This window comes from Mollisia scopiformis (genome assembly GCF_001500285.1).
Source record: "Mollisia scopiformis unplaced genomic scaffold LY89scaffold_16, whole genome shotgun sequence".
Classification (NCBI taxonomy): domain Eukaryota; kingdom Fungi; phylum Ascomycota; class Leotiomycetes; order Helotiales; family Mollisiaceae; genus Mollisia; species Mollisia scopiformis.
In genome coordinates this window covers 268,353-293,776 of record NW_017263596.1, presented here as the reverse complement: position 1 = coordinate 293,776, position 25,424 = coordinate 268,353, and the positions used below count along the sequence as shown (strand labels likewise).

The following is a 25,424-nucleotide window of genomic DNA, read 5'->3' as shown; positions in this document are numbered from 1 at the left end:
CCCTAGACACATTAACAAGTGAAGTCTGAATTGACTATACGTGGCCTACCATGTTGTTCCTCTTGCTCACGAGCTCTACGAAAAGAATCCGGTATAGGAGCCTATAAAATATCAGAACCTTCCCCTACCAAAGGATCTCAATGTCTGCGCACCTCTGGGAAATCCACACAAAAAGCATTCATATTCAACCCATACAAGAAACTCGCAAAGTTCTCACTGAATCTAGCCAAACTCTCATGCATCAATTGCAAATGCATAAAGTTCGCCTCTAGATCTGCCATCGAATCCGACAGCTCTGCAAACGCAGGCTCAAATGCTTCGATGGGGGCATCTGATGCGCCTCCAAGACTTGCTTTGCCAGATTCGCGTAGAGATGATCGAGATGAGGGTCGCAGAGGAGTCGTTGGTCGTGATATGGGTCTGCGAGTACCAGATGTAGAGCGTTTCGTGCTGCTACCAGCCTGAGGGGTAGTTGAGGAAGACATTGTGATGTTCTTGTTCCAAATGTTGTGCCGCTGTCAATTTACTGGTACAAAAGTTTGTTGATCTTCAGCAATCGTTCAGCACGCGAATACGCGAACCCCTCCCTTGCACAAGTTAGAGTTCAGCCCCACGTCTTTCTTTTGCACAAAACTGGCACGCGACGACCGCGCGAAGGGGAAGATTGATGACGAATTATGAAATTAGAGAAGCTTAAAAGGGTGCTTTGCGACGGGAAGCTCGGCTTGAGAGTGGCAGTCGGGGAGAATGTCCCAACTCTGCATCAAATAATATTGACTGGGATCTTTGCTCACTCATCATCTACTCTGAAAGGGGTCCTGTCTCGTACATTTAAAATTTGAAAAGTCGTATTAGGGTCGACTGCCTTGCGCTCTGCAGCGCATATCAGGTCGTGCGACACACCCCACCTTCTTGCGCCCAGCCTTACTGTTGTCCATTGACAACGCCGATGACAAAGTCCGTAGCTGCCCAAGTCTTGAAGGTCAGCGCCAGAAGTTCGAGTTCTTCTCATTGTCAGTCTGTACCACCCATTTCACGCCGCTGCGGTGATATCCACCGATCACAGTGCGATTCTCACTCGGTATTGTCCACGCCTCGACACTGCCTCATTACCACGTACTCGGCGCGACGAGTTCGAATTCCTGTATCTCATCATCATCACTTACGACTTTCCTCTTTACCTCTGTCATTGTGCAGCGTCAAGAGCATCTCGAATCTCGGCCTTTGTAAACTCAAAAGTCCGAGTAAGCAGACCGAATCGCAAAACACAAAACGCCGGCAACGCAAGCAAGAGTCCTATAAAAACCCAGAGTCGTTCGTAAAGGTTTTACAGAGTAGTCTTGGTTCCTGGACCGCAGCAGCCTTAGTGTGTATTGTGGTATTCTTTTATTCCGCCGCTCCCGGTGACGTTGGACGTTTCAACAGCGAGAAACACAATCCGCATATTCCTCACGAACTCATTGACGAAATCCAAGCCGAAATCAGCAAGATGACGGGCGAAGCTCTTATCGGAAGACCCGGGACCTTGACTCCAGATCAAGAAGAGAAATTGAGAGAGTTTTGGATTGCTACTCTGCAAGTCTTTGGGGTACTTGATGCAAAGGATTTGAATGGGAATGGGCATACGGAAGTCTCAAATGGCAGAATCAGATCTGACACGGCGAATTCGTCAAAGAAACCCAAGAAGAAGAGATTATCGTTATTTCGATCGAAGAACAAGGAGGACGATACCGACTCGGTGACTTCGACAGAGAGTCACCCAGCCTCGGATGGAGACGACAAGTACGGGCAGACGAAAGAGTTTCATGAAGCTTTGGCCAATATGTCACCCGCTACACTTCGAGCTACATTTTGGAGTATGGTCAAACATGATCATCCAGACGCCCTCCTATTACGATTTTTGCGAGCTCGGAAATGGGATGTGGAGAAGGCTCTGGTTATGATGGTTTCTACAATGAGGTGGAGATCGAATGAAGTGAATGTTGACGATGATATTATGGCAAATGGAGAGCTTAGTGCATTGAATGATGCAAACAGCAGTGATCCGGCAAAGAAGAAGCTAGGACATGACTTTTTAGCACAAATGCGGTTAGGGAAGAGTTTCCTCCACGGGTTGGATAAGTCTGGGAGACCAATGTGCTTTGTACGAGTACGGTTACACAGGCAAGGAGAACAGAGTGAGGAGAGTCTTGAGAGATACACAGTCTTTATAATTGAATCCGCGAGGATGATATTATCACCTCCTGTGGATACTGCTGTAAGTGGTCGTTATCGTTATCCATCAGGAGAGTCACTACTAATACGATTGAAAGTGCGTTGTTTTCGATATGACGGGATTTTCTATGGCGAATATGGTAAGTCGAACCTAGTTATACAGTGATATACAAGCTGATGGACTTGTAGGATTACGCTCCTGTCAAGTTCATGATCAAGTGCTTCGAAGCGAACTACCCAGAATCATTAGGAGTGGTCTTAGTACATAAAGCCCCATGGGTATTCCAAGGTCAGTAGATGGAAAACTAACTCCTGAATATCTCTAAGTCGAATAGGTATCTGGAAAATCATCAAAGGGTGGTTAGACCCCGTAGTAGCAAGCAAAGTCCATTTCACCAACAACAACGACGAAATGGAAGAATTCGTCCCCCGCTCTCAAATCATCAAAGACCTTGGTGGAGACGAAGACTGGACTTATAAATACATCGAACCTGTACCAGGCGAGAATGATACCATGAAAGATACAGCAACCAGAGACAAGCTCCTCGCCGAACGGGAAGGCTTTGTCGACGAATACGAGAAATCGACTCTTGACTGGATTCACGGCAATGGAGACGTCTCAGCTGTCAAGTTGAGACGGAATGAGTTGGCTAATACCTTGAAAGAGGACTATTGGCGTTTGGACCCGTATATTCGTGCTAAGTCATTCTACGACCGAACCGGTATGATTAATCCTGGAGGCAAGATCCAATTCTACCCAAGCAAAGAAACTGTTACTCCCACCACCAATGGAGTTGCGAAACCAGTCGAGACTCATGCGGATGATGTGGACTGAGTAATGCTAGTGCATAATGCGGACGTGTACGATAATGGATTGTATATATGGTGACACGGTAAACTGGGCGTTTTTCTGGTTGGTACAATAGGAGGAGGATAGATGCTGCATCGAGTTCGAGAGAGACGGAGGTTCTCGAGCATATATACTCAAGCCCTCAACAGCAAATCAATCATATTCTATCAACGCTCTCGAGAAAGCCATTTCTTTTATTCATCCTCTCGCCTTACTCCTCGCTCCGTATGATACACATATTCCGTCACATCTTCGACTTGATATCCGCAAGCAGGGCTTTCAGTCCATCCATATCAGTCTTCTGCTGCGGCCAACTAATACCCATCCCCTCCTCACTATTTGGCTTCGGGATCTATCCACCAAACCTCATTAGCCAAAATTCCCCCATTGTGTCGTAACACAGAAATAGATCACACTCACCATATGGAAATGAACATGATCAACCTCCTGATGCGCAATCCGCCCATTATTCTGCAACACATTATAATTCTCCGCCCCAGTCGCCTTCACTAGTTTCTTCACCACAGGCTATTCCCTCATTAGCATTCATTCCCTCTTTTTCTTCCTGGATCTGCGAACGAACGTACCAATATCTCAGCCAGCGAATCGTCTGGGATATCGGTGAGTTTCTCGCCGTGGAATTTCGGGATTACGAGCTAGGAATCTTGATTCAGCTAGAGGTTGAGGGTGGGAGGAGGGAGGGAAGGTACAGCGTGGCCTTTGCTTAAGGGGTTGATGTCCAGGAAGGCGAGCACTTTGTCGGATTCGAAGAGCTTGAAGGAGGGGATGTCGCCTGGTGGGGGATTAGCTGGGAGCATTGAAGGGGAGGGAAGGGGAAATAAGTACCTTTGACGATCTTGCAGAAGATGCAGGCTGCAGACATTTTGGAGATTGTTTGAGAGTGATATTAGAATTGGAATTGAGGAAGGAAGAGTGAAATCGCGGGGTTGATGAGATGGAGTCGCGCGAAGCTCGGGATTGAGGCGGGGGAGCTCCTGCCGCCAGGAGGGAGCTCTGGCAGGTGGCGTTTAGGGGTGCATAGCTATGGAGTGATGGAGATGCAGAGCTTTGAACATTGTGATTCGGGGAGTTTTGAGTAAATTTTACAGTAGCTATTGAAATATTTGTGGACCTATGAATAGTTTTCAATTGAATAGACAATTCGATTCTTTGGAAATCTTCGAATGAATAAGAACATTGGTTGTCAATACTAGAAAGTCAATGGATGCGACCCTTTTCTCACGAGAAAGTGCCCGACCAAGATGAACAATAGGCCTAGCAGAGCATTGTGCGACCGTGTGAAAATTAAGCATCCAGCATATTGTTTTGTAAAAAAAATTCGAAATGCTGCGTCAAAATATCCGAGAAGTGAGGTCAAAGTGTGGTGGGCCACGAGCATTTCGTTCGTCAGGGACGCTGTTGGGGAGATGGCTCTATGAATCCCATTAAGCATTTTTTGCTTTGGAGTGGGACAAACTATCTCAGAATTCATTTCTTGTAAGTTTTACCACTCTAACAGGTCTTGCACCAGTACTAACAATAACCCCCCAGGCCTTTTACCAGAGATGACCGTGGTTCATGCCCATAATACTCCATTCCACCAATCTTTGTAACCAACTTCTGGTTAATCCAGAATCTTTTTTTACTTTTTTAATCTTTTTCTAACATCTTCAAATTTGATTTTTTTTTGGCTCTGTGAGACTCTTAGCGAGAATAGGCGATGACTTTCGAAGCTAACGACATGAGAGGCGACATTAAGGCAGCTTTGGCATGTTGATCAGGCTGTCACCGCTTGAGATTTGCTTAGTGGGGTTGATTGCCAGCCTTGCGCCCAGTAAACGTTCATGCATCTTTCGATTCAATTGTTCTTTCATGACTCTTCTTTTTGCTTCACCATTTGTAGTCGCCTGAATTTTCTCTCTGCATAGTCTCATACTGATCCTTTGAACTCGACAAGCGAGATCAGGCATCAAGTTCTACAAGAAGATCCACTGTCCCCTGCCTTGGAAGTTGGAGCTCATACACACATACCACTTCCAGCTACTCGGTCACGCAGCATCAACAACAATCAGCAACCGCTGAAAACTTGACTTTAGCCAGAACAGATATTGCCTCTAGAATTTCCTTCAAGATGGCATCCTACACTTCCACGCCACTTTTTGGCGGAGCCCTTATCGTCGACCTCCCCTCGACCTTTGCCGACGTCAGGTATATCTCCCCTCCCATCACCGCATCACTAAACTAACAAAACTTCCAGCACAATCCGTCAAGTCCCCGACCACCAAGAAGTCTACCTCGACAAAGACGGCTTCACAAGCATCATCTTCGACATCACAGAACGCGTCGGCCTCCCAGGCTCCGGCCCAGCAGTCGACGGCGCCGCCCTCACCACCCACCTCGAAGACATCGTCGACTCCGACACCGACACCGTGAAAGTCTGGAACACGTCCAACACCCAATTCTCCAAGCTTCCGTACGTCCCCCTTATTCCCCCATCACGTGTTCCCCTCTCTAACCTCCCCTTCAAATAGTGAAGGCATTCCAGCCTATACGCTGATTGCGACACAAACTCCGGCCGCGGCGCCAAATAGCAAGAACCCAGATTTCACGGCTATTGTCCTGACGTTGATTCGGTTGGAGAAGGAGAGTACGGATATCCTGGTTACGATTAATGTGCCGCATATCAAGGGCGAGTATACGGAGGAGGAGATCGATATGCAGATGGGGAAGCAGGGCAAGTTGATTGAGATGGCGGTGGAGTTTGCGGCGAAGATTTGGGAGACGTTTAAGATTAAGGATTGGGGGCTGTTTAATGAGGTTTAGGTGGGTTTGGTTGGGGTTGCGGAGTAGGTAATAGGTGATGGGAAGGAGGGTTACGTGATGGGATTAGAGTCCGACTGGACTCTTTGTGGAAATGGGTATGGATCAGTTCTCATGGGAAGAAGTGAAGAATGGGAGGATATCTGGACTCGGAATGAACATCATGACTGAATGATCTGTTGCATGGGATTGGGAACTTTCATAGCGCATCACACAACGACATCAAATGCATGGTCACGACCATCTCAGATAGCGTAGCTTTAGTCTCAATATCAGATGAAATACTGATCTTATATCCATTTTCAGATATGCCGTGCAGGAAAGGGAACATTACGAATTTCGGCTACCACCAAGCTCTCATCAAATACGAGATGAAACGATTAATGACTAGATTTTGTTTCCACAACACCCCTTTCCCACAAAAGCCCAAGTTCAACAAACTTCGCTGTACATCTTTCCCAAAATCCTCCTCTCAGCACTCTTCATCAAGAACAACATTTTCCCACACAATTACTAGCCAGGCCCTTGGACTTTGATTGTCCGCAGGGATAAGAAGCACCCATCCATGTCTTCAGTATACATGTTTTGGTATTGTATTAGCTGACTTCTTTGCGGTTAAGCTTGAGGGGTGCCTGCTGGATGTTGGGAGAGGAGGGAAATTTCACCAAGTCTTTTCCTTTTGTTGCACATCATACTAAAGTCAAGGACCAGCAAAGTCTAGGAGTTTAAATGTCCTCTCTGTCTCTCCTCCTTTCTCTACAACTTCACGAACCATACGATGAAATAAGGATTTGAAATTCTCATTCCCAATATTCTACACAAAACATCTACTCACGGACTAGTCAAGTCCAAGAAATCCAATTTCCTCACCACATCTCCAACCTCCTCCTCAACCTCCACCTCCACCTCATCAACACTCACCGTCCCACCCCCAAGTTTCGACGCCTTGTACTCCTGATACCTCTTCCCCACCAACCCCATAATCTCCTTCTGCGGACTCCCCGGATTCTCCTCCCTCACCCTCTTCATATTCTCCTTAACAAACATCTGATACTCGCCCACCTTCTTCTCCCCCTCTCCCGTCTTCTTCGGCGGCGGTTTCGTCTGCCTCAACCTCCCCTTACAACTCCCGCACGTGTGCCTGGCGGGATCAACACTCTTACTATGCCTCTTAAACTCCACTCCACAACTCTCGCATTCCCACACATAATTGTAGTCGATCACATAACTATGCTTCGTCGTAACCTCGATGCCCCTGTCCCCAAACTGGGTACTAACCTTCGCGGCCCATTCTTTGAATTCCTTTCCATGCGGATTATTCTTGATCCCGCTCACCATGAAGTTCGCCAAGTGGCAGAACTCGTGAGCAATGACGTTCAGAAGCCGGTCTTCACAATCGATTACTTTCTCTGCGAGCTCGATAGAGGCGTGGTGTCGGTAAGTTGGGGCCGAGGAGAGGGATTTGATGGTTTCCCGTTTCCAGTTTGCGCGGCCGGCGGTGGTGTTTAGTTTCTTGGACCAGATTATCTTGACGCCGCCGGTGGAGGTGGAGAGGGTGGAGATTTGGTTGTTAGTTATCTTTGAGTCGAGTTCGGTGAGGAAGCTGGATGCTATTTCGTGCTTGCTTCGCGAAAAGGCTTTCTTAGCTTCTTTGGCAGCGCGGTCTTGTTTTGTTGGACTTTTCTTGGGTGAGGTGAGGATGGTTGACGAGGTGTCGTCCTCGGACTTGGGTTTTGGTTGAGGTTTGGGTGTCTTGCGTGGGGAGTATTCGTCGTTCCAGTCGTTGATGACATCTTGCTGCCAAAAGGTGTCCATACTTTGACGATGAGGTGTTGAGGGAATACGCTGAAATGTCTTCTTTGGTGATTGCAAGCCTCGAGGTTTTGGTTCAGGACTTCGAGGTGGCGTTCTGAATCTGGTCTCCTTGGAGATTTTCTTTGGCTTATTTTCTGAGGGAGAACTCGAGGAGAGGTCAGCTTAAGTACAGCTTCAAGTATTGGAGAACTTACTATCTCAATGTAAAAGGGTCTTCGATGTCCGAACTTGGAGGATCGTACTTCTTCTGAGGCGAAGCATCTTTCAACCGTCTAGGAGGTTCTATTCGAACATCCTCAAACAGTTTCCTAGGCACACTCTTTCTTGGAACATCTTCCTCTCCCGAGAATTCCGCAACAAATACCTTGAGCTCTTTCTCTTGTAGAAGATCATCCTTGATAGTGAGCTTCTTCAGCTCCAAATCCAAATCATCATCGTTGAAACTCTCATCCTTCTTCACCCTTCGTCCTTGAACCAATTTCCTCGTTGACCTCGGAGGTGGAGGTGGCATTTCTATGCCAGAGTCCTCTTCCTCCAGGAACGTGCTATCATCAACAACGAAATCCGATAGCCCTTCTGAGTCGTAGTGTTCTTCTGGATCCGATTCCTCAACCACTTTCGTCGTCTTTGTCGTTTTTGCTTTAGATGAGACTGGAGCAGTATTCCGAGCTTTCATCCCAAGTCCAGAACTCCCAGACACCGTTCTCTTCCCAACATCCCCCTCTGAAGTTTGCACCTTGGACTTTGGCCTCGTACTTTTCTTTTCCTCGTCCGGCAGCAGCTCATCCAAACGCGTACACGATCGTGATTTTCCCTTAGCATCTCCAGACGCCGTTCTCTTCCCTCCCTCTCCCTTAAGTCCCGCCTTCACCGCTTTCTCCCCCTCGCCCGAACAAATCTCAGGCCCATCCAAATCCGCAACAGATCCCAATCTGCTCTTCGCACCTCCAGAAACATCCTTAGCCTTCGGTTTTGACTTTGGCTGTGCATCCAGAGGCCTCAACAAAGGATTATCAGCCACCTTCTTCAACACCCTTTTCTTCTTTATCACCTCCATCTTTTTCTCTTTTTCCTCACTAATCCTCCTCTCACCGTCTCCATCTCGTCCCGTGACCACATCTTTCTTTGTCAACACCTCCCGCGCGCCACCCTTCAAACTCTTGACCAGATCCCCGAGCTCAGGGAGCTCATCGTCGCTATCCTCTACTATTCGAGCCATGTGGGCGTTGTCCTGGGTTGCTGAGGGGGTTTGATCGCGTTGAGATGTCGGTCTTGCGGGATCGTCGATTGCGGTGTTGGCTAGGCAACGGAGTGACGAAGGTGGATCACGATTTTGCGAGGTCGAGATTTGAGGAGAAGTTTGACAGGTTTGGAGTTGGAGCATTTTAGAGGTAGCATTTACTGTGTATGAATCTGGAAATTATGATGTTTTCATCCAACTCAGGTCACTACATTGGCGAGGAAAGAAAGCCAAGTATCATAATTTTGATCACAACATTCTAATTTCGTCATGCTACAATTAAGGCCGAGTCCTCTAACAAACGTCTCGAATGCATGGAAAGGAAACCATAAGGAACGGACAGCCGGGCTGTCAAAAAAGATAATGAGTTTTTAATCATGTCATAACTGCCTCCATCCAAGCGATGCCAAATACAGATAATACAATGCGAGACCAGTCCAGAATGGTATATCTACAACACAATCATGCCCACACCAGCGAGACCGGCAGCCAAGAGGTAGGCTCCGAGATGCAACAGGCCCATATCAAATCGAGGGACGATGACGGCGCCTGAAGCGCTCTTGCTGGTGGTTGATGATGAACCGGATGCACCGCTTGATCCGCCAGTCGCGGTTGCGGTGGCTGCGTTGGTGACGGTTCCGGTACCAGCAGTTCCGGCTTCGCTGAGAAGGCTGGAGCAGGTGCTACTAGTCGAGCTTGACTTGACCTTGGCATTTCCGTTGAAGTCGCAGGCAGTTGAGGCCTTGTTTTGGGTCTTGTAGTACTGGTCGAATGCGAAGGACAACTGTTGGTATGATGTACACATAGAATATGCACCATATACACCAGTGGTTCCATTTGCAGTGATACCTGCACAAGCGCTGTTGTCAAGACCGCATACAGTGCTGAAAAGGGTGGCAGTCTCGTTTCCAGAAAGACCAGTGTTGGCTTGGCAAGAGAGCGAGGACATCATGCACTCGCAAAGGTCGGCATTGGCAATTGGAGGCAGAGCGCTTGCGGCGGCCCAAGAAGCACCAGTAGCAGGGCATGCTTGGGCAACGGTGTTTGTGACAGTGTAAGCAGACGATGCTGTCGAGCTTGCGGTGGCCTTGGCGAGTTGAGCTGAAAGAGAAGTGTAGCCAGCCAATTTAGTAACAGAAGTTCCGTCGACAGAGACAAGACCTAGATACCTGTTAGTAAAAAGTTACGTCCTTGACAAGATTTGGCTTACCATAGTTGTTGGCTTCCTGGAAGTACATGTAGACAATACCACCAGACCATACACCAGTCATATTCTCGCCATAGATTGCTTGGACTTCAGTGAATGGGCGGGGCTCAACGGTGTTGCATCCGTATTCAGCGAAGAAAGCAGGGACGGAATAGTTGGCAAACTCTGCAGTTCTCTGATCATAACCAGACTCAGTGTACGAAGAGTCACCACACCATGAGTAGATGTTGTATCCCCAGAAGTCGATGGACTCATCACTGCTACCACAGTTGAAGTAGTGTGCAAGATTGATACGGATGTTGGCGTCATCGTTGGTGGCATATCCAACACCAATGGTTCGGTAACCCTTTGTCTTGATGTACGACTTCATATCTCGAACTGCAGCCTTGACGAAAGCACTGGCTTCGGTGTTGTTGACATCGTTAGAGACCTCGTTACCAGCAAAGAAACCCAAGACGTTGGTGTAGTTGGCCATGGCGTCGACAACGGCAGCATAGTCCGCGAAGAGTTCGGTGTTCCATTCTGGTTCGTTTCGGTTGATTGAGGATGATGGGTTGGAAAGATCTTGAATAACGTAGATACCCGCGTCTTGTAGCATAGACATACACGCAGAGTGGTCTAGGGACGCGTTGATGGCGTAGACTCGGATGACATTGGTTCCTAGGGACTGGAGAATAGGAACATCTCGTGTACATCCCGCCTCATCCGCCAAAGGATCTGTGAATGTCGACCCAGCGGTTGTGTTTGAGTTGACATCTTGTTGATATGCGATACCACGAATGAAGAACTCGGTCCCGTTCTCGTAGAAGAAATGAGATCCCTAGAGCTGTTAGCACTCTGCATGCTGAGAATAGCAAAGAAACCGCGCACCTTAATGACAATGGAGGGAAGATCTGCTGCTGTGACTGAAGATGCAAAAAGAGAAACACCGCTCAGCACAGCTGTAGCGATGGACGCAACGCCGAAAGTCTTCATGATTGCGGACGAAGAGCTATCCAAATGTTGAGTCTATGACGATATTGTATATATAAATCGAGAGTGGGAAAAGTTGGCTGGCTAGACAGTGCTTGTCTCAAGTTCGCACCTGCCCAAACACTGGACGCAGGTGGTAGGAAAGTTGATCCAAGGGGCCTATATCAAGGAAGGACAATGTATGTTTGTATGTTTCTGCAAATGAATGTCGAGAAATATGCGCACAGGAGCGAGAGACCAAAAGAAAGACTCTACAAATACCAAGCAAACATGAGTGAAGTCCAAGAAATATGGTATAGAAATGGTTTTGCGAGGTGGGCATTGGCAAGGGGCCCGCAGCTCATTCTAAGGGGTGGCTTTCCTTGGCGCGCAGTGAACGCGCAACAAATGGGGAGCTCTGACCGGTAGTGGGCTTCTGGAAGATGAGGATTTACGATTAGAATGGGTCACTTCCTTCATTCCCAGTTAGTGAAGTCATTTGCAATAATCTTCATCATATTTCTACATGCAATTTATGTTGTTACTTGCAGATGTGCACAATCAATGGCTGCATCTTTGAGTGAAACTCCCCTCTTGTGTTCACTTTTTTCCACATGCGATTGATGACACTTGCGGGCCGCCGTCGTCCTGCAGGAAGCCGGCCATTTAATTTTGCTTCTGGGTCCTGTCCTGGAGCCTTCATCTCTAACGATCTAAGGCTCCTACACGTGAATGAATATCCTGTGGTTGCCGTCCGAGTTCCAAGACATTGAACGAGGCGCAGCATCGATAGATGATGAATTGGTGACAGACCCGAGACCAATGAGCTGAATTTCTGTACGCAGATGTGCAGGCGAAGTTCTATCTAGAGCACAAGGCCGAGGCAGGAGTCTCCTTGCCGGCGGAGATTTGAAAGTGCTCTCTTTCGAAGGCAAATCTTCAAGTCGATCCTCGAGTTGAACAACATCTGATAACAGCTGCCATAGGAAACAAACTCTGTCGCGGTTCTAGAAATAGTTTATTTGATCTCCACATCCTTCCACCGACATGAATAGAATGGAGACGTCACTGCTCAAATCACGATGCTGAAAGTAGAAAGAAACGTCCAGTAGTGAGGGATATCCGGTATCAGACGCGTATCAGAAGGTGGATCATGAGGCTCAGCCGTTTGAGCAGAACCAGCTCGAGCATATGCGGCCTCATATGGGCTGTAGAAATGGGATTTCTCCGAACGAAAAAAAAAAAGGACCGCTCTCTACTTACGAGTGTAAGTTGGAAGTATCATCTAAGAGGGAACGTAGTTGATATTTCAATACTAATATTTAGAATTACTGAGCATTAAGGAGAAGTTCGATTGATGAGGATTAGCAATCGCCTCAGAAAAGAAAGGGGAAGCTCTGACCCCCTTTTTCACAATCTTTGGATGAAAGTGGATTAGTCTCCTTGAAATCTCTGGCTCTCGGTCGTCAATCGTTCTCCGGCAAATAAAGGGGCATGGGAAATGGTTGGCTGCGAAGGATTGGGGCAGAGACCACTTCGATGACCCAGATTTTTCGATAACCCCGATCAACCGTTTTCGCCACTCGACTGTGTCCGCTCGTTGATACGGCTAAATCTATTTTCGGAGCTCTTAGACAGGTACGAGATTTATTCTGCGAGAGAAGCTAGGCAAATCTTGGTGGTGCATCGAATTCATCGATGCAGACCTCCGCACAGTATGGTATTCTGATGATGTCTGTCTGTATATCTTTTGCTCCGCCTGTCTATCTGTCTATCATTTTGCCTTCTCAGCGTTCTTGGACAGGCATCAGCTATCAGCTAACTCGGTTGCCAAGCTGGCGCCACTGGAGATGAGGCGCATGCAAGCTTCAGCATTGGAGGTGGCGGGCAGACGACAGGAACAACAACAGAAGAGGGGCAGGGAAGCGTATGCACGCTGACATAGTCTATATAGCGACTCGTATACGGCCCGCCACGGCGAAGAGGAGCGTACGGTATTGATGTATTGATATGCAGGTTTCGGTGACTAGCCGTGCATGGTCTTCCAATATCTGCAGATTCAGCCAGAATACGGACTGACTCTCTATTCTATCTCGAGTTCGTGCCATCGAGAGCACCGCCGGGTCGGATGTTGGATAGAACTGAAAAGTCAGGGCGGATTGTGCTGAGCAATAAGACAAAGCTGCAAATATCAAACAAGCCAATAATAGGCTGCGGGACCCGAACGATCTAACCGTCACAGCATTTGAAAGGAACAAATAAGGTGGGGATGCAGGCGTGAAATCTCATGCGCTGGAACGATGCGCCAGTCAGAAGGCGGTTGAAGGAGGTTTGAGGAGCATCCTTCAGCAAATCAATTACCGCGTGTCCGATGCCCATGCTCGAAACCCCTTTTCCGTGCTCGCCTGCCTGTTGCCAACTTGCCTGAAGCATAACGATCGATAACGGTGAGCCGGAAGAACTTGACGTGTTGAGTGAAAAACTAGAGGCGCGGAAGCCGTATGGTTCATGTTCTAGGGAGTGTTAGGAACGTTAGGGCTGTTCAGCAGCAGCACTATTTGCCAGCGCGCTTGTCACAGAAGCATACCACTGTGCGCATACGCTGGCAGGACGACGACGAGGAGGACGCGAGAAAAAAATCTTAACCGCTCTGTATGTCTTGGAATGACCTGTCTGGTAGACAGACGCTGCATAGTAATGATGATGATGATGCCCCCATTTCTCAGGTACAGCACTCTGGGAAGGCCGGAAATTGGTTGGGATGCAGGCAGAGGAAGGCAAGGAAACAGGAAGCGTGCCCTGGCAGGACTTTGTTGCAAGAAAGATCCCTCCCGATTCATTATTTCCCTGGCCTCCCAATTCTAATTCCCATCGTTATTGCCCTGGAGTCGCTGTAGCCAGACCCAGGTGCCGTACGCAATTGCTGCTAATTGTGTTAAGCGGTACTCGTCCTGGCCCACCAGTCTCCTCCGTGCCCTGCTCTGCTCCCCCTGGTTTTGCGTTCACAACTTGGTTTTTCTGCTGCGCTGCTCACCAAAGTTTCAGTCGCTCGACGTAGAGTACCTAAATACCCTGGTCCACCTCACTATCCTCGTTATCCTGGAATATCCTAGACCCGCCATTCCCAATTGAGCCTGGCGCCCTCCTTCATTCCAGCCGGATCCTAACTTGACCCCCCGAAACTAGATTTCATTGCCATCGCTGCTCTGCTTCTTGTCGAACTGAATTTCCAACCCCCCTTCGTTCTCCTCCTCTCCATCTTCTTTTCAACATCACGAACAATTGCAGCTGTTGGGACTCCGCCGTCTGCCAGTTGCTTCTTGTTCTGCTTGTTGTGTACCCGCCCTAATTCTCTCCTCCACGCTCGTTCTGCGGTTCGCCTGTACATTTAAGATCGACGACGCGAAAACGCCCTAAGTTTTCTCGTTTCTGAGTGGAAGAAGGGGTACCGTATCGCCCAAGCAACACGCAATCAGGGAAAACACCATCCTCCTCTTGCTACACTTCGCCCCCCTTTCGAGATTCTCTCTTTTCGATCACTACATACAATTCGAACCTTTACCGTCGTTTTGGGAAGGAACACCACAGCTCGTTAATTGTGAACCTTCTCCCGTTACGCTACGAATTAATTCTCGGTCGCACTTGACGTTTTTGTCACCTAACAACTTCGGTTTCATCACGATCATTCTACAGCTCCGCGAAAGCTGTCTGCGACACTGCAACAACCACACAGGAAATTCAATCGTTCTCCCAATGTGCATTTAAAGGTTTGTCATATTTTGCTTCTTCCGGATCGTGTTCTGCACATTGCCCTTAAAACACCAATTCCTCAACATCCCCACTAGGGACGGGCTTTATCTTGGGACCCGGCCTCGAAACCACCACAAAAGCTAACTGTCCTCCTTTCTCACAGGTGATCCTTTCAGAACGCAATCATGTCGGGACACCCACAGCAGGGTCATTACGATGAAGGCTACGGCCAACATCAACAAGGAAATACGGATTCCTATTACCAAGATGAGCAAGGCCAAGGCTACTATGATCAACACGGAGCAGGCTACGCTGAGCCGGGCCACCACCAAGGAGCGGATGGATATTACGACGAATCGTGAGTTCTGCAAAATGTTTGGCACAAATTGAGCAACAAAACTGATTGAAAACCAGCGGATACTATAATGCGGACGCCAACAATCCATACCAACATGAAGGAGGCTACTACGAGGGCCAGGAGCACGGCGGTCAATACCAAGACGAGTACTACAATGATCAGTACTACGAGCAGGGAGCGCCCGCTGCTGGTCAGCAACCGCAAGGCCAAAACTACCCCAAGCAGCGCCGCGGCGATTCTGAGGAGGATTCAGAGACGTTTAGCGATTTTACCATGAGATCAGACATGGCCAGAGCTGCCGACATGGATTACTACGGTCGAGGCGATGAGCGATACAACAGCTACAACGAGAGCCAGATGGGTGGACGAGGATACCGTCCTCCGTCGTCTCAAATCTCATACGGCGGAAATCGATCGTCTGGAGCCTCCACGCCAAACTATGGAATGGACTACAACAACGTTCTGCCTGCCGGACAACGCTCCCGTGAGCCATACCCAGCCTGGACATCTGATGCTCAGATCCCTCTTTCCAAGGAGGAAGTTGAGGACATTTTCTTGGATCTGACAGCCAAGTTTGGTTTCCAGCGTGACAGCATGCGAAACATGTACGACCATATGATGACTCTCCTTGACTCTCGAGCTTCTCGTATGACACCAAACCAAGCACTTCTGTCTTTGCACGCAGATTACATTGGAGGTGACAACGCCAATTACCGAAAGTGGTATTTTGCTGCTCACTTGGATCTGGATGATGCTGTTGGATTTGCCAACATGAAATTGGGCAAAGGCAATCGACGAACCCGCAAGGCTCGCAGAGCTGCCAAGAAGAAGGCTCAGATGGATCCTCAAAATGAGCAACAAACTCTGGAGCAATTGGAGGGCGACAACAGTCTTGAGGCTGCCGAATACAGATGGAAGACTCGGATGAACCGCATGTCTCAACATGACCGTGTCCGTCAAATCGCTCTCTACCTTCTCTGCTGGGGTGAAGCCAATCAAGTTCGTTTCATGCCCGAGTGTCTCTGCTTCATTTTCAAGTGTGCAGACGATTACCTCAACTCCCCAGCTTGCCAAAACCTGGTAGAGCCAGTTGATGAGTTCACCTACCTCAACAACGTCATCACTCCTCTGTATCAATACTGCAGAGACCAAGGTTACGAGATTCAGGACGGCAAGTACGTTCGTCGTGAGCGTGACCACAACAAGATCATTGGTTACGATGATTGCAACCAGCTGTTCTGGTACCCTGAAGGTATCGAGTTGATCGTCATGGACGACAAGACTCGACTTGTTGATTTCCCACCGCCCGAGCGTTTCCTCAAGCTCAAGGATGTTAACTGGAATAAGGTTTTCTTCAAGACATACAAGGAGACTAGATCTTGGTTCCACATGCTGGTCAACTTCAACCGCATTTGGGTCATCCACATCACCGCCTTCTGGTTCTATACCGCGAAGAACTCCCCAACTCTTTTGGTCAAGAATTACGAGCAACAAGTTAATAACCAACCTCCTGCATCTGCACAATGGTCAGCTGTTGCACTTGGTGGTGCTGTTGCCTGTCTTATTATGATTGGTGCCACCATCGCAGAGTGGACTTACGTTCCTCGACGATGGGCCGGAGCTCAACATCTGACAAGACGACTTTTCTTCCTCATCGGTATGCTGGTTCTCAACGCAGGCCCCAGTGTCTATATTTTCTTCGTTAAAGACACACAAGAAACCAAACTTGCGTTGATCCTCGGCATCGTACAATTCTTCATTGCCTTGTTCTCGTTCTTCTTCTTCGCTGTCATGCCTCTGGGTGGACTGTTTGGAAGCTACTTGACAAAGAACTCGAGACAATATGTTGCCAGTCAAACTTTCACGGCCAGCTACCCAAGACTTACCGGGAATGACATGTGGATGTCATACGGTCTGTGGGTGTGTGTATTCGCGGCCAAGCTTGTCGAATCATACTTCTTCTTGACCCTGTCTTTCAGAGATCCCATCAGATATCTAGCGTCGATGAAGATTGAGCACTGCATCGGTGACAAAATTATCGGAACAACGCTTTGCTTCCAGCAACCGAAGATTCTCTTGGGTTTGATGTTCGTCACCGATCTGTGCCTCTTCTTCTTGGACACGTTCTTGTGGTACATTATCATGAACACTATCTACTCCGTGGCACGCTCTTTCTACCTCGGTGTTTCGATCTGGACTCCATGGAGAAACATTTTCTCTCGCCTTCCCAAGCGTATCTACTCAAAGGTGCTTGCGACTACTGACATGGAGATCAAGTACAAGCCAAAGGTCTTGATCTCTCAAATCTGGAACGCCATTGTTATCTCCATGTACCGTGAGCATCTTCTTGCTATCGACCATGTGCAGAAGTTGCTCTACCACCAAGTACCCTCTGAACAAGAAGGAAAGAGAACCTTGAGAGCCCCAACGTTCTTTGTCTCGCAAGAAGATCACTCTTTTAAGACCGAATTCTTTCCCAGCCAAAGCGAGGCTGAGCGTCGTATTTCGTTCTTCGCACAGTCTCTTTCTACGCCAATTCCTGAGCCTCTCCCTGTTGACAACATGCCGACTTTCACTGTCCTGATTCCCCACTACAGCGAAAAGATTCTTCTTTCCTTGCGTGAGATTATTCGAGAGGACGAACCATACTCTCGTGTTACTCTCTTGGAGTACCTCAAGCAGCTTCATCCGCATGAATGGGATTGCTTCGTCAAGGATACTAAGATTCTGGCTGATGAGACCTCTCAATTCAACGGCGACTATGAGAAGAGCGAGAAGGACACAGCCAAGAGCAAGATTGATGATCTTCCCTTTTACTGCATTGGTTTCAAGTCTGCGGCCCCTGAGTACACTCTCAGAACTCGTATCTGGGCATCTCTGCGTTCGCAAACCCTCTACCGTACCATCTCTGGCTTCATGAATTACAGCCGTGCCATCAAGCTCCTTTATCGCGTAGAAAACCCAGAAGTCGTTCAAATGTTCGGCGGCAACTCTGACAAACTTGAACGTGAATTGGAACGCATGGCTCGCCGCAAGTTCAAGCTGGTTGTTTCCATGCAACGATATGCCAAGTTCAAGAAAGAGGAAATGGAAAACACCGAGTTCCTCCTCCGTGCTTATCCCGATCTTCAAATCGCATACCTTGACGAGGAAGCACCATTGGTTGAAGGCGAGGAGCCCCGTCTCTATTCTGCTCTCATTGATGGCCACTCGGAAATTATGGAGAACGGCATGCGTCGACCAAAGTTCCGTATTCAACTCTCTGGCAACCCAATTCTTGGTGACGGAAAGTCTGACAATCAAAACCATGCCATCATCTTCTACCGTGGTGAATACATCCAACTTATCGATGCCAACCAGGACAATTATCTCGAAGAATGTCTCAAGATTCGAAGCGTTCTTGCTGAATTCGATGAGATGACCACTGACAACGTTTCGCCTTATACTCCTGGTGTCGACAACCCCAAAACCGATCCTGTTGCCATTCTCGGTGCTCGTGAATACATTTTCTCCGAGAACATTGGTATCCTTGGAGATGTTGCCGCTGGAAAGGAACAGACATTCGGTACCCTCTTCGCCCGTACTCTTGCATCCATTGGTGGTAAACTCCATTACGGACATCCTGATTTCCTCAATGGTATCTTTATGACCACACGTGGAGGTGTATCGAAGGCTCAGAAGGGTCTGCATCTTAACGAAGATATCTACGCCGGTATGACTGCACTCCTCCGTGGTGGTCGCATCAAGCATTGCGAGTACTATCAGTGCGGCAAGGGTCGTGATTTGGGTTTTGGCTCTATTCTCAATTTCACCACCAAGATTGGAACTGGTATGGGTGAGCAAATGCTCTCTCGTGAATACTACTACCTAGGAACTCAATTGCCGTTGGATCGTTTCTTATCCTTCTACTACGCTCATCCAGGTTTCCATTTGAACAACATGTTCATCATGGTGTCTGTGCAGATGTTCATGATCTGTCTCATCAACTTGGGAGCCCTTCGAAACCAAACGATCTTGTGCGACTACAATGTCAACGTTCCTATCACCGATCCTCTCTTCCCCACTGGCTGCGCAAACATCACACCTGTTCTGAGCTGGGTCTACCGTTGCATCATCTCCATTTTCATCGTGTTCTTTATTTCCTTCGTGCCTTTGGTCATTCAGGAATTGACAGAGCGTGGGTTCTGGCGTGCTGCTACTCGTCTCGGCAAGCAATTCTGCTCGTTGTCTCCCTTCTTCGAGGTCTTCGTCTGCCAGATCTACGCAAACGCTGTTCAACAGGATTTGTCGTTCGGTGGTGCAAGATATATCGGTACTGGACGTGGTTTTGCCACTGCCCGCATTCCATTCGGTGTTCTCTACTCTCGATTCGCCGGTCCATCCATCTATCTTGGTGCCCGCTCATTGATGATGCTTCTCTTCGCTACGCTCACTGTCTGGCAACCAGCTTTGATCTACTTCTGGGTCACTCTTCTTGCTATGTGCGCTTCTCCATTCATCTACAACCCACATCAATTTGCATGGAACGACTTCTTCATCGACTACCGTGACTTCCTTAGGTGGTTGTCCAGAGGTAACTCACGCTCGCATTCCTCGTCTTGGATCGCTTTCTGTCGCTTGTCTCGAACTAGAATTACTGGTTACAAGCGCAAGGCTCTCGGAGATCCGTCTTCCAAGATGTCTGGAGATGTTCCTCGAGCAGCTTTCACCAACTTGTTCTTTGGAGAGATCATCGGTCCCCTTCTGGTAGTCGCTGTCACCTTGATTCCCTACCTCTTCATCAACTCCCAGGTCGGTGTCGTCCAGGACAACAACGGAGACAAGGAGCTCTATGCGACCAACGCCCTTATCCGTGTTGCTATCGTGGCATTTGCCCCCATTGGTATCAACGCAGGCGTTCTTGCAGCTATGTTCGGAATGGCTTGTTGTATGGGCCCGCTTCTGAGTATGTGCTGCAAGAAATTCGGCTCTGTTCTTGCAGCTATTGCCCACGGTATTGCTGTTGTCATGCTCCTGGTCCTGTTCGAAGTCATGTTCTTCTTGGAGGGCTTCGTGTTCGCTAAAGCTCTTTTGGGAATGATCGCTGCCACTGCCATTCAACGATTCATCTACAAACTCATCATTGCTCTCGCATTGACCAGAGAATTCAAGAGCGATACTTCCAACATTGCCTTCTGGACTGGTAAATGGTACTCAATGGGATGGCACACAATGTCTCAACCAGCAAGAGAATTCCTTTGCAAGATTACAGAGCTTGGCATGTTCGCTGGCGACTTTGTTCTTGGCCATGTCCTTCTCTTCATCATGCTTCCTGTCATTGCCATCCCTCATGTCGATAAAGCACATTCCGTCATGCTGTTCTGGCTTCGTCCCAGGTATGTTAAATTAACCCTTATGATATTTGATTCCCAACTAACAAGATAACAGTCGACAAATTCGTCCCCCAATTTATTCCATGAAGCAATCCAAGCTCCGAAAGAGACGTGTCTTCCGATATGCCGCGCTCTACTTCCTCATGTTTGTTGTTGCTCTTGCTCTTCTGGTCGGTCCTATTGTCGCAGGTTCTCAGATTCTCTCTGGAGCCAGCAGTCTCACTGACAAGCCTTCCGGAACGTTCTACCTGTTCCAACCTACTGGTTTGAACAACAACGACACTCTTGGGAGGAACCAGACTGGTACTGGCGCTCTCAGCACTGGTGCCGCCTCAACGGCCAGTGCGACCGCCAAGATTAGACTGTTCTAGACGGTGGATGTAAAAATGGCTCCCGGACTGTATATTAGATGAATACGGGGTAGTACATTTCAATGACTTCAGGTTCGATGGGTGGTATCGTGGTGTTTCGAGTAATTGCTTTTCGGTGTTGCATGGTACACGGCTAGACATCTGTTTCCTTTTCTCTCACGTTCTTGTAACGACGACATATCTGCTCTGGTTTGCGAGGCTTTGAGGCCGTGGTGGTCATGGTCGAAAGAAGTGTTGCAGAGTGTGATGCAGCATGATAATACAGAACAATACACACATGGATGAACATAATTCCAATGAAGTGATCCATAAGTGAATTCATAGGTTTCTTGCTTAGTAGCGAGGTAAGATCTTACATCAAACCTCATATTTCACCCTTTATCAACCACCCAAAATTCACTCCCTCCTAACCCAGCACTTTATTGAAAAAGAAGACCCTCTGAAGATATCTAAGATGCCATCTCGGATCCTCGGAAATAACTGCTTCCAAAGAATCAAACAATTAATTGAAGCAACTCCAAACATCACATGATTGTAATTTCAACATCGGTCATTTCTGACCCGCGAACGCCGACCAGAAAGTTAAAACATACAAACCCGCATCATCCAGACGAACTTCAAACTCCCTCCTTTCCGCGCACCCCTATTATGTCGTTCTTCAACACCTCAATCGAGAACATGGAGTTCCAAGAAGCGCAAAAGTTCGTCGTGCGATCCGTCAACGAGATCACGAGCACGTTCCAAAAGGTTCCCGGCTCGGCCATGCTCATCCGCTACATTCGCTCGAGCTACCAGGACGATCCGGTGCGCAGCGCCATCGAGCTCGTGCTGGTTATTTTCTTTATCCGGTATCTGTTAAGTCCGAGTTATTCGACGAAGAATGGAAATTTTGTTAAGTTGACCGAGGAGGTGAGTGATTGTGAGGAAGAGAGGAAAGGGGGCGAAGATTGACTGATGCTGGGATAGGAGATTGATGATTTGGTGGATGAGTGGCAGCCGGAGCCTTTGGTTGCGCCCGAGACGGCGTTCGAGGAGGCTCAGCATGAGAAGTTGCCTGTCATTGTTGGGTATGTTCTTGGTCTTCTCTTTCGTGGAACAATTGCTGATATATGTACGATCAGACCGACTGGACCGCGAGTCAAGCTCTCGAACGGCAGAACCGTTACCAACCTCGCGTCCTACAATTTCTATAACTTCGTCGGCAACGACCAGGTCAAGGAAAAGGCGATCCAGACTCTGCGGACTTATGGCGTGGGACCGTGTGGTCCTCCTCAATTTTATGGTACCCAGGATGTTCACATGAAGACTGAGGCGGATATTGCGTCTTGTCTGGGCACGGAAGGGTGTATTGTCTATGCCCAAGCGTTTTCGACGATTTCTAGCGTTATTCCGGCTTTTTGCAAGAGAGGTGATATCATTGTCGCTGATCGTGCGGTCAATTATGCTATAAGGAAGGGGTTACAGATCTGCAGAAGTACGATTCGTTACTATGAGCATAACAATATGGAGGATTTGGAGAGGGTTTTGCAGAAGGTTGTTAAGGACCAAGCCAAGAAGCCATTGACAAGGAGATTCATTGTTACGGAGGGATTGTTTGAAACGGTTGGGGACTGTGTTGATCTGCCCAAGCTGGTAAGCAGCAAGCCCGATTGTATGCCTATGCTGGTATGCTGATGAGATATAGGTCGAACTCAAGCTCCGCTACAAATTCCGCCTCATGCTCGACGAAACATGGTCCTTCGGCGTCCTCGGCAGGACAGGTCGCGGTCTCACAGAAGCCCAGAACGTAGACGCCTCTCAAGTCGATATGCTCGTCGGTTCTCTCGCTGGCCCTCTGTGCGCTGGTGGTGGTTTCTGTGCCGGTTCTACAGATGTAGTCGAGCATCAACGTATCTCTGCTGCTTCGTATACCTTCTCTGCCGCTTTACCTGCTATGCTTGCTACGACTGCTAGCGAGACGCTTAACATGCTTCAGACTACGCCTGAGATTTTGGTTCAGTGCAGAGAGAACATCAAGGCGATGCGAGCTCAGCTTGATCCTAGGAGTGATTGGGTGCATTGCACCAGCTCGCTAGAGAACCCAATCATGCTTCTCGTTCTCAAGAAAGATGTTGTGAACTCGAGACGTCTTAGTCTAGCAGAGCAGGAAGTTGTATTGCAAGAATGCGTAGACGAGGTAAACCCCACTCCCCTCTGCCCTCCATCCCTTTAGATTCCTCATTTTCTAACACCAAGGAAAACAGACACTAGCAAACGGCGTCCTCATCACACGCCTAAAATCCATGCCCGTAGCATCCGGCAGCAACGGCAAAGACGACAATGAGTGGAAACTGCAGCCGGCGCTGAAAGTATGCATCACGACAGGGCTCTCGAAGAAGGAGATTGAGAAGGCGGGTGTTATTATTAGACATGCCATTACGAAGGTTTTGACCAGGAAGACGAGCCAGAAGTTGGCGTTGCCGGTGGTTTCGTAGATTGCACTGGGCTGGGCGTTTGGGAAATTGGATGCAGGGGAGGTGGTAATGTGTAATTCGTGTACAAAGTGTACAAAAATGAAAAGAAGATGAAAAGATGAATCTTGAATGCTGCTGTGCTGGTGAGAAAAGCGACGGGATATCAGCCCAGTGCGATCAAGTGCTTTACGTGGTCAGTCAGATTTGCATTCATTGACACTTATTGCTATCTGCTAGCCATTTACTTCTTCCTTTTGCATAGACACAACAACCAAGTCAAATCTACAAATAAAAGAAATGATATAGACAATAGTTCTCGCTTTCTACACACGAACATTGATGGCGCGTGGAACGTCTGGCTAGATTTTAGCTACTTCCTGGTTCGATTTTAAGAGGTAGTGGAGAGTAGGAGAGAGGGAGAGTAGGGAGTGGTGTTCCTGTTGAGGTATGGGAGGAATTTCTGGGCGTGGTGGGTTGTTGGATGGATATGATAGAGCATAAGAGAAGGAGAGGCATGCTCCGAGGGTGGGGAATCGAGACAAAGATTAGGAAAGAGGGGATGTCTGGGGATGTGAAGTACTTGAGAAAGTATAGATGTTCTGAACTCAGACTCACTTTTAAGAATTTTCAGATCTTGATATTGAGGTGGGTATCGAGCGAGAGATGTTTTGTAAAGATGAATAGCTAAACGTGGTGAAGTATCTGTTCTGATGATAGAGAATGAGCGAGAAGACATTCATTGTAGTTTTCTTGCTTGAGATTCTGAGCTTGATTGTCTGTGATGGAGAATGAGTCTTGAGTCTTAGACATTGTTCTAGTTTGTGGCCATGTCTATCGGGAAGCTGATGTCGAGATAGAAAGAATAATAAGTAAACTAAAGATGTACTACTTTGTTGCAGACAATGAGAAATGATCAAAGTAGCCTGGGAGATTCGAACTTTGGCATCGACGTGCGGAGCGAGCGTTGATTATTCACCAAGTTCAGTCCCTATCCATACTTGATTCCCTTATTATCGACGACGAAGCTGTGGTGATCTCCTCCACAGACTTACAAAATCTTCTCTCGACAAAGACCAAGGTCGTGAGGGACAAGGCCAGAGGCAAGAGGTTACATCTGGGCAACACCAGGTCCATACCTCCGAAAATCAATGCTGCTCACCCTAGCAAGGCGGATCTCTGACCAGAGGATGTACAAAGTCTGACGCCTCGAAATTGTAAGAGCCCTGATACAGTAGATATTTTGATCTCTTGTGTGGAAGTATGACCCAGGATCGTGGTTCTGAATCGCTATATCATTTCGATCGACTCAGAGATTCAGAGAAGAACAGAATTCGAAGCTCTGTGGATAGCTGACCAACGTAGCCGTACTTCTTCGACAGATCGTACACCAATGTCTCGATCAACCACTTGTGGAGAAGGGAAGTTGTTATTGTAATCTCGTAGATTTGTGAGTAGAAGATGTATTAATTTGTCAAGGACAATGAGTGATTGAGGTTGAGTGATCCAGACGTGGGAGCTAGCACAAACAATGAACAATGAACATTGATCATTAATCAAGTTGAGTATAGACAATTTCCTTGTCAAAAAGTCTAGCATAGCAACACGAATGTTCGTCTGCAAATGTGTGTGATTATAAAGTACAACCGGGGTGCGAGAGTGTTGGTGTTCAGGCAATGACAAGAGAGAAGAATAAGTAGGCATATATTTGAGCTAGTGAAGAAAGAATGGCCAAGGTTGAGAAGGACATTGAGGAGCGCTTGGCTTCGAGCAGGAGCAGGAGCAGAAGATTCGACACTTTACACAAAGTGAAGGAAATGGAGATGTCTGAAGCTCTTTGTAGTAAAATTGCAAAGATTGTTGGCCACTCGAGATCCGAATTTTGAGACTACAAATACCAGTGCTGGCGGCTGACTGAAGGAACAGAGTTCTCTGTTGTATAGACAGACATTCGCCTTGGCTTGCTAGAATACAGGAGATCTCCACGAACTCGGAACTCCGAGGTCATAAAAGTGACTAGCAGATT

The 25,424-nt window shown here is 47.9% G+C and overlaps 8 protein-coding genes across 8 annotated transcripts; 4 read left to right on the top strand and 4 right to left on the bottom strand.

Moving 5' to 3' along the window:
• Positions 1-11: 11 nt before the first annotated feature.
• Positions 12-485, bottom strand: LY89DRAFT_708423 (uncharacterized protein; the record flags this gene model as incomplete). Its single annotated transcript, XM_018217680.1, has 2 exons — positions 12-101; positions 153-485. The coding sequence occupies 2 exons, from the start codon at positions 483-485 to the stop codon at positions 12-14; spliced, it is 423 nt and encodes a 140-aa protein (XP_018069084.1).
• A 1,004-nt stretch (positions 486-1,489) lies between these two features.
• Positions 1,490-3,049, top strand: LY89DRAFT_671152 (CRAL/TRIO domain-containing protein; the record flags this gene model as incomplete). Its single annotated transcript, XM_018213207.1, has 4 exons — positions 1,490-2,257; positions 2,313-2,354; positions 2,404-2,503; positions 2,550-3,049. The coding sequence occupies 4 exons, from the start codon at positions 1,490-1,492 to the stop codon at positions 3,047-3,049; spliced, it is 1,410 nt and encodes a 469-aa protein (XP_018069083.1).
• On the bottom strand, positions 2,910-4,053 carry LY89DRAFT_686394 (hit family protein 1). The gene is made up of 5 exons (XM_018215270.1): positions 3,911-4,053; positions 3,775-3,857; positions 3,652-3,720; positions 3,485-3,592; positions 2,910-3,416 (listed from the first exon to the last, which is right to left on the bottom strand). The coding sequence occupies exons 1-5, from the start codon at positions 3,945-3,947 to the stop codon at positions 3,309-3,311; spliced, it is 405 nt and encodes a 134-aa protein (XP_018069082.1). The 5' UTR covers positions 3,948-4,053; the 3' UTR covers positions 2,910-3,308.
• A 646-nt stretch (positions 4,054-4,699) lies between these two features.
• LY89DRAFT_783816 (Mog1p/PsbP-like protein) lies at positions 4,700-6,099 on the top strand. The gene is made up of 4 exons (XM_018222728.1): positions 4,700-4,759; positions 4,813-5,272; positions 5,322-5,537; positions 5,596-6,099. The coding sequence occupies exons 2-4, from the start codon at positions 5,196-5,198 to the stop codon at positions 5,885-5,887; spliced, it is 585 nt and encodes a 194-aa protein (XP_018069081.1). The 5' UTR covers positions 4,700-4,759; positions 4,813-5,195; the 3' UTR covers positions 5,888-6,099.
• Positions 6,100-6,689: 590 nt separating this feature from the next.
• LY89DRAFT_649201 (uncharacterized protein) lies at positions 6,690-8,933 on the bottom strand. Its single transcript, XM_018212048.1, has 2 exons — positions 7,894-8,933; positions 6,690-7,844 (listed from the first exon to the last, which is right to left on the bottom strand). The coding sequence occupies exons 1-2, from the start codon at positions 8,916-8,918 to the stop codon at positions 6,716-6,718; spliced, it is 2,154 nt and encodes a 717-aa protein (XP_018069080.1). The 5' UTR covers positions 8,919-8,933; the 3' UTR covers positions 6,690-6,715.
• A 143-nt stretch (positions 8,934-9,076) lies between these two features.
• On the bottom strand, positions 9,077-11,574 carry LY89DRAFT_783814 (uncharacterized protein). Its single transcript, XM_018222727.1, has 3 exons — positions 11,017-11,574; positions 10,150-10,966; positions 9,077-10,100 (listed from the first exon to the last, which is right to left on the bottom strand). Exons 1-3 carry the CDS (start codon positions 11,119-11,121, stop codon positions 9,391-9,393), a joined length of 1,632 nt encoding a protein of 543 aa, XP_018069079.1. The 5' UTR covers positions 11,122-11,574; the 3' UTR covers positions 9,077-9,390.
• Positions 11,575-13,694: 2,120 nt separating this feature from the next.
• On the top strand, positions 13,695-14,208 carry LY89DRAFT_120218 (uncharacterized protein). Its single transcript, XM_018205140.1, has one exon. The coding sequence runs from the start codon at positions 13,859-13,861 to the stop codon at positions 14,153-14,155; it is 297 nt and encodes a 98-aa protein (XP_018069078.1). The 5' UTR covers positions 13,695-13,858; the 3' UTR covers positions 14,156-14,208.
• Positions 14,209-15,032: 824 nt separating this feature from the next.
• Positions 15,033-23,422, top strand: LY89DRAFT_588789 (putative 1,3-beta-glucan synthase component FKS1; the record flags this gene model as incomplete). Its single annotated transcript, XM_018209502.1, has 8 exons — positions 15,033-15,205; positions 15,262-20,580; positions 20,633-20,941; positions 21,527-21,857; positions 21,915-22,015; positions 22,070-22,580; positions 22,633-23,124; positions 23,192-23,422. The coding sequence occupies 8 exons, from the start codon at positions 15,033-15,035 to the stop codon at positions 23,420-23,422; spliced, it is 7,467 nt and encodes a 2,488-aa protein (XP_018069077.1).
• Between the last annotated feature and the right edge of the window lie 2,002 nt (positions 23,423-25,424).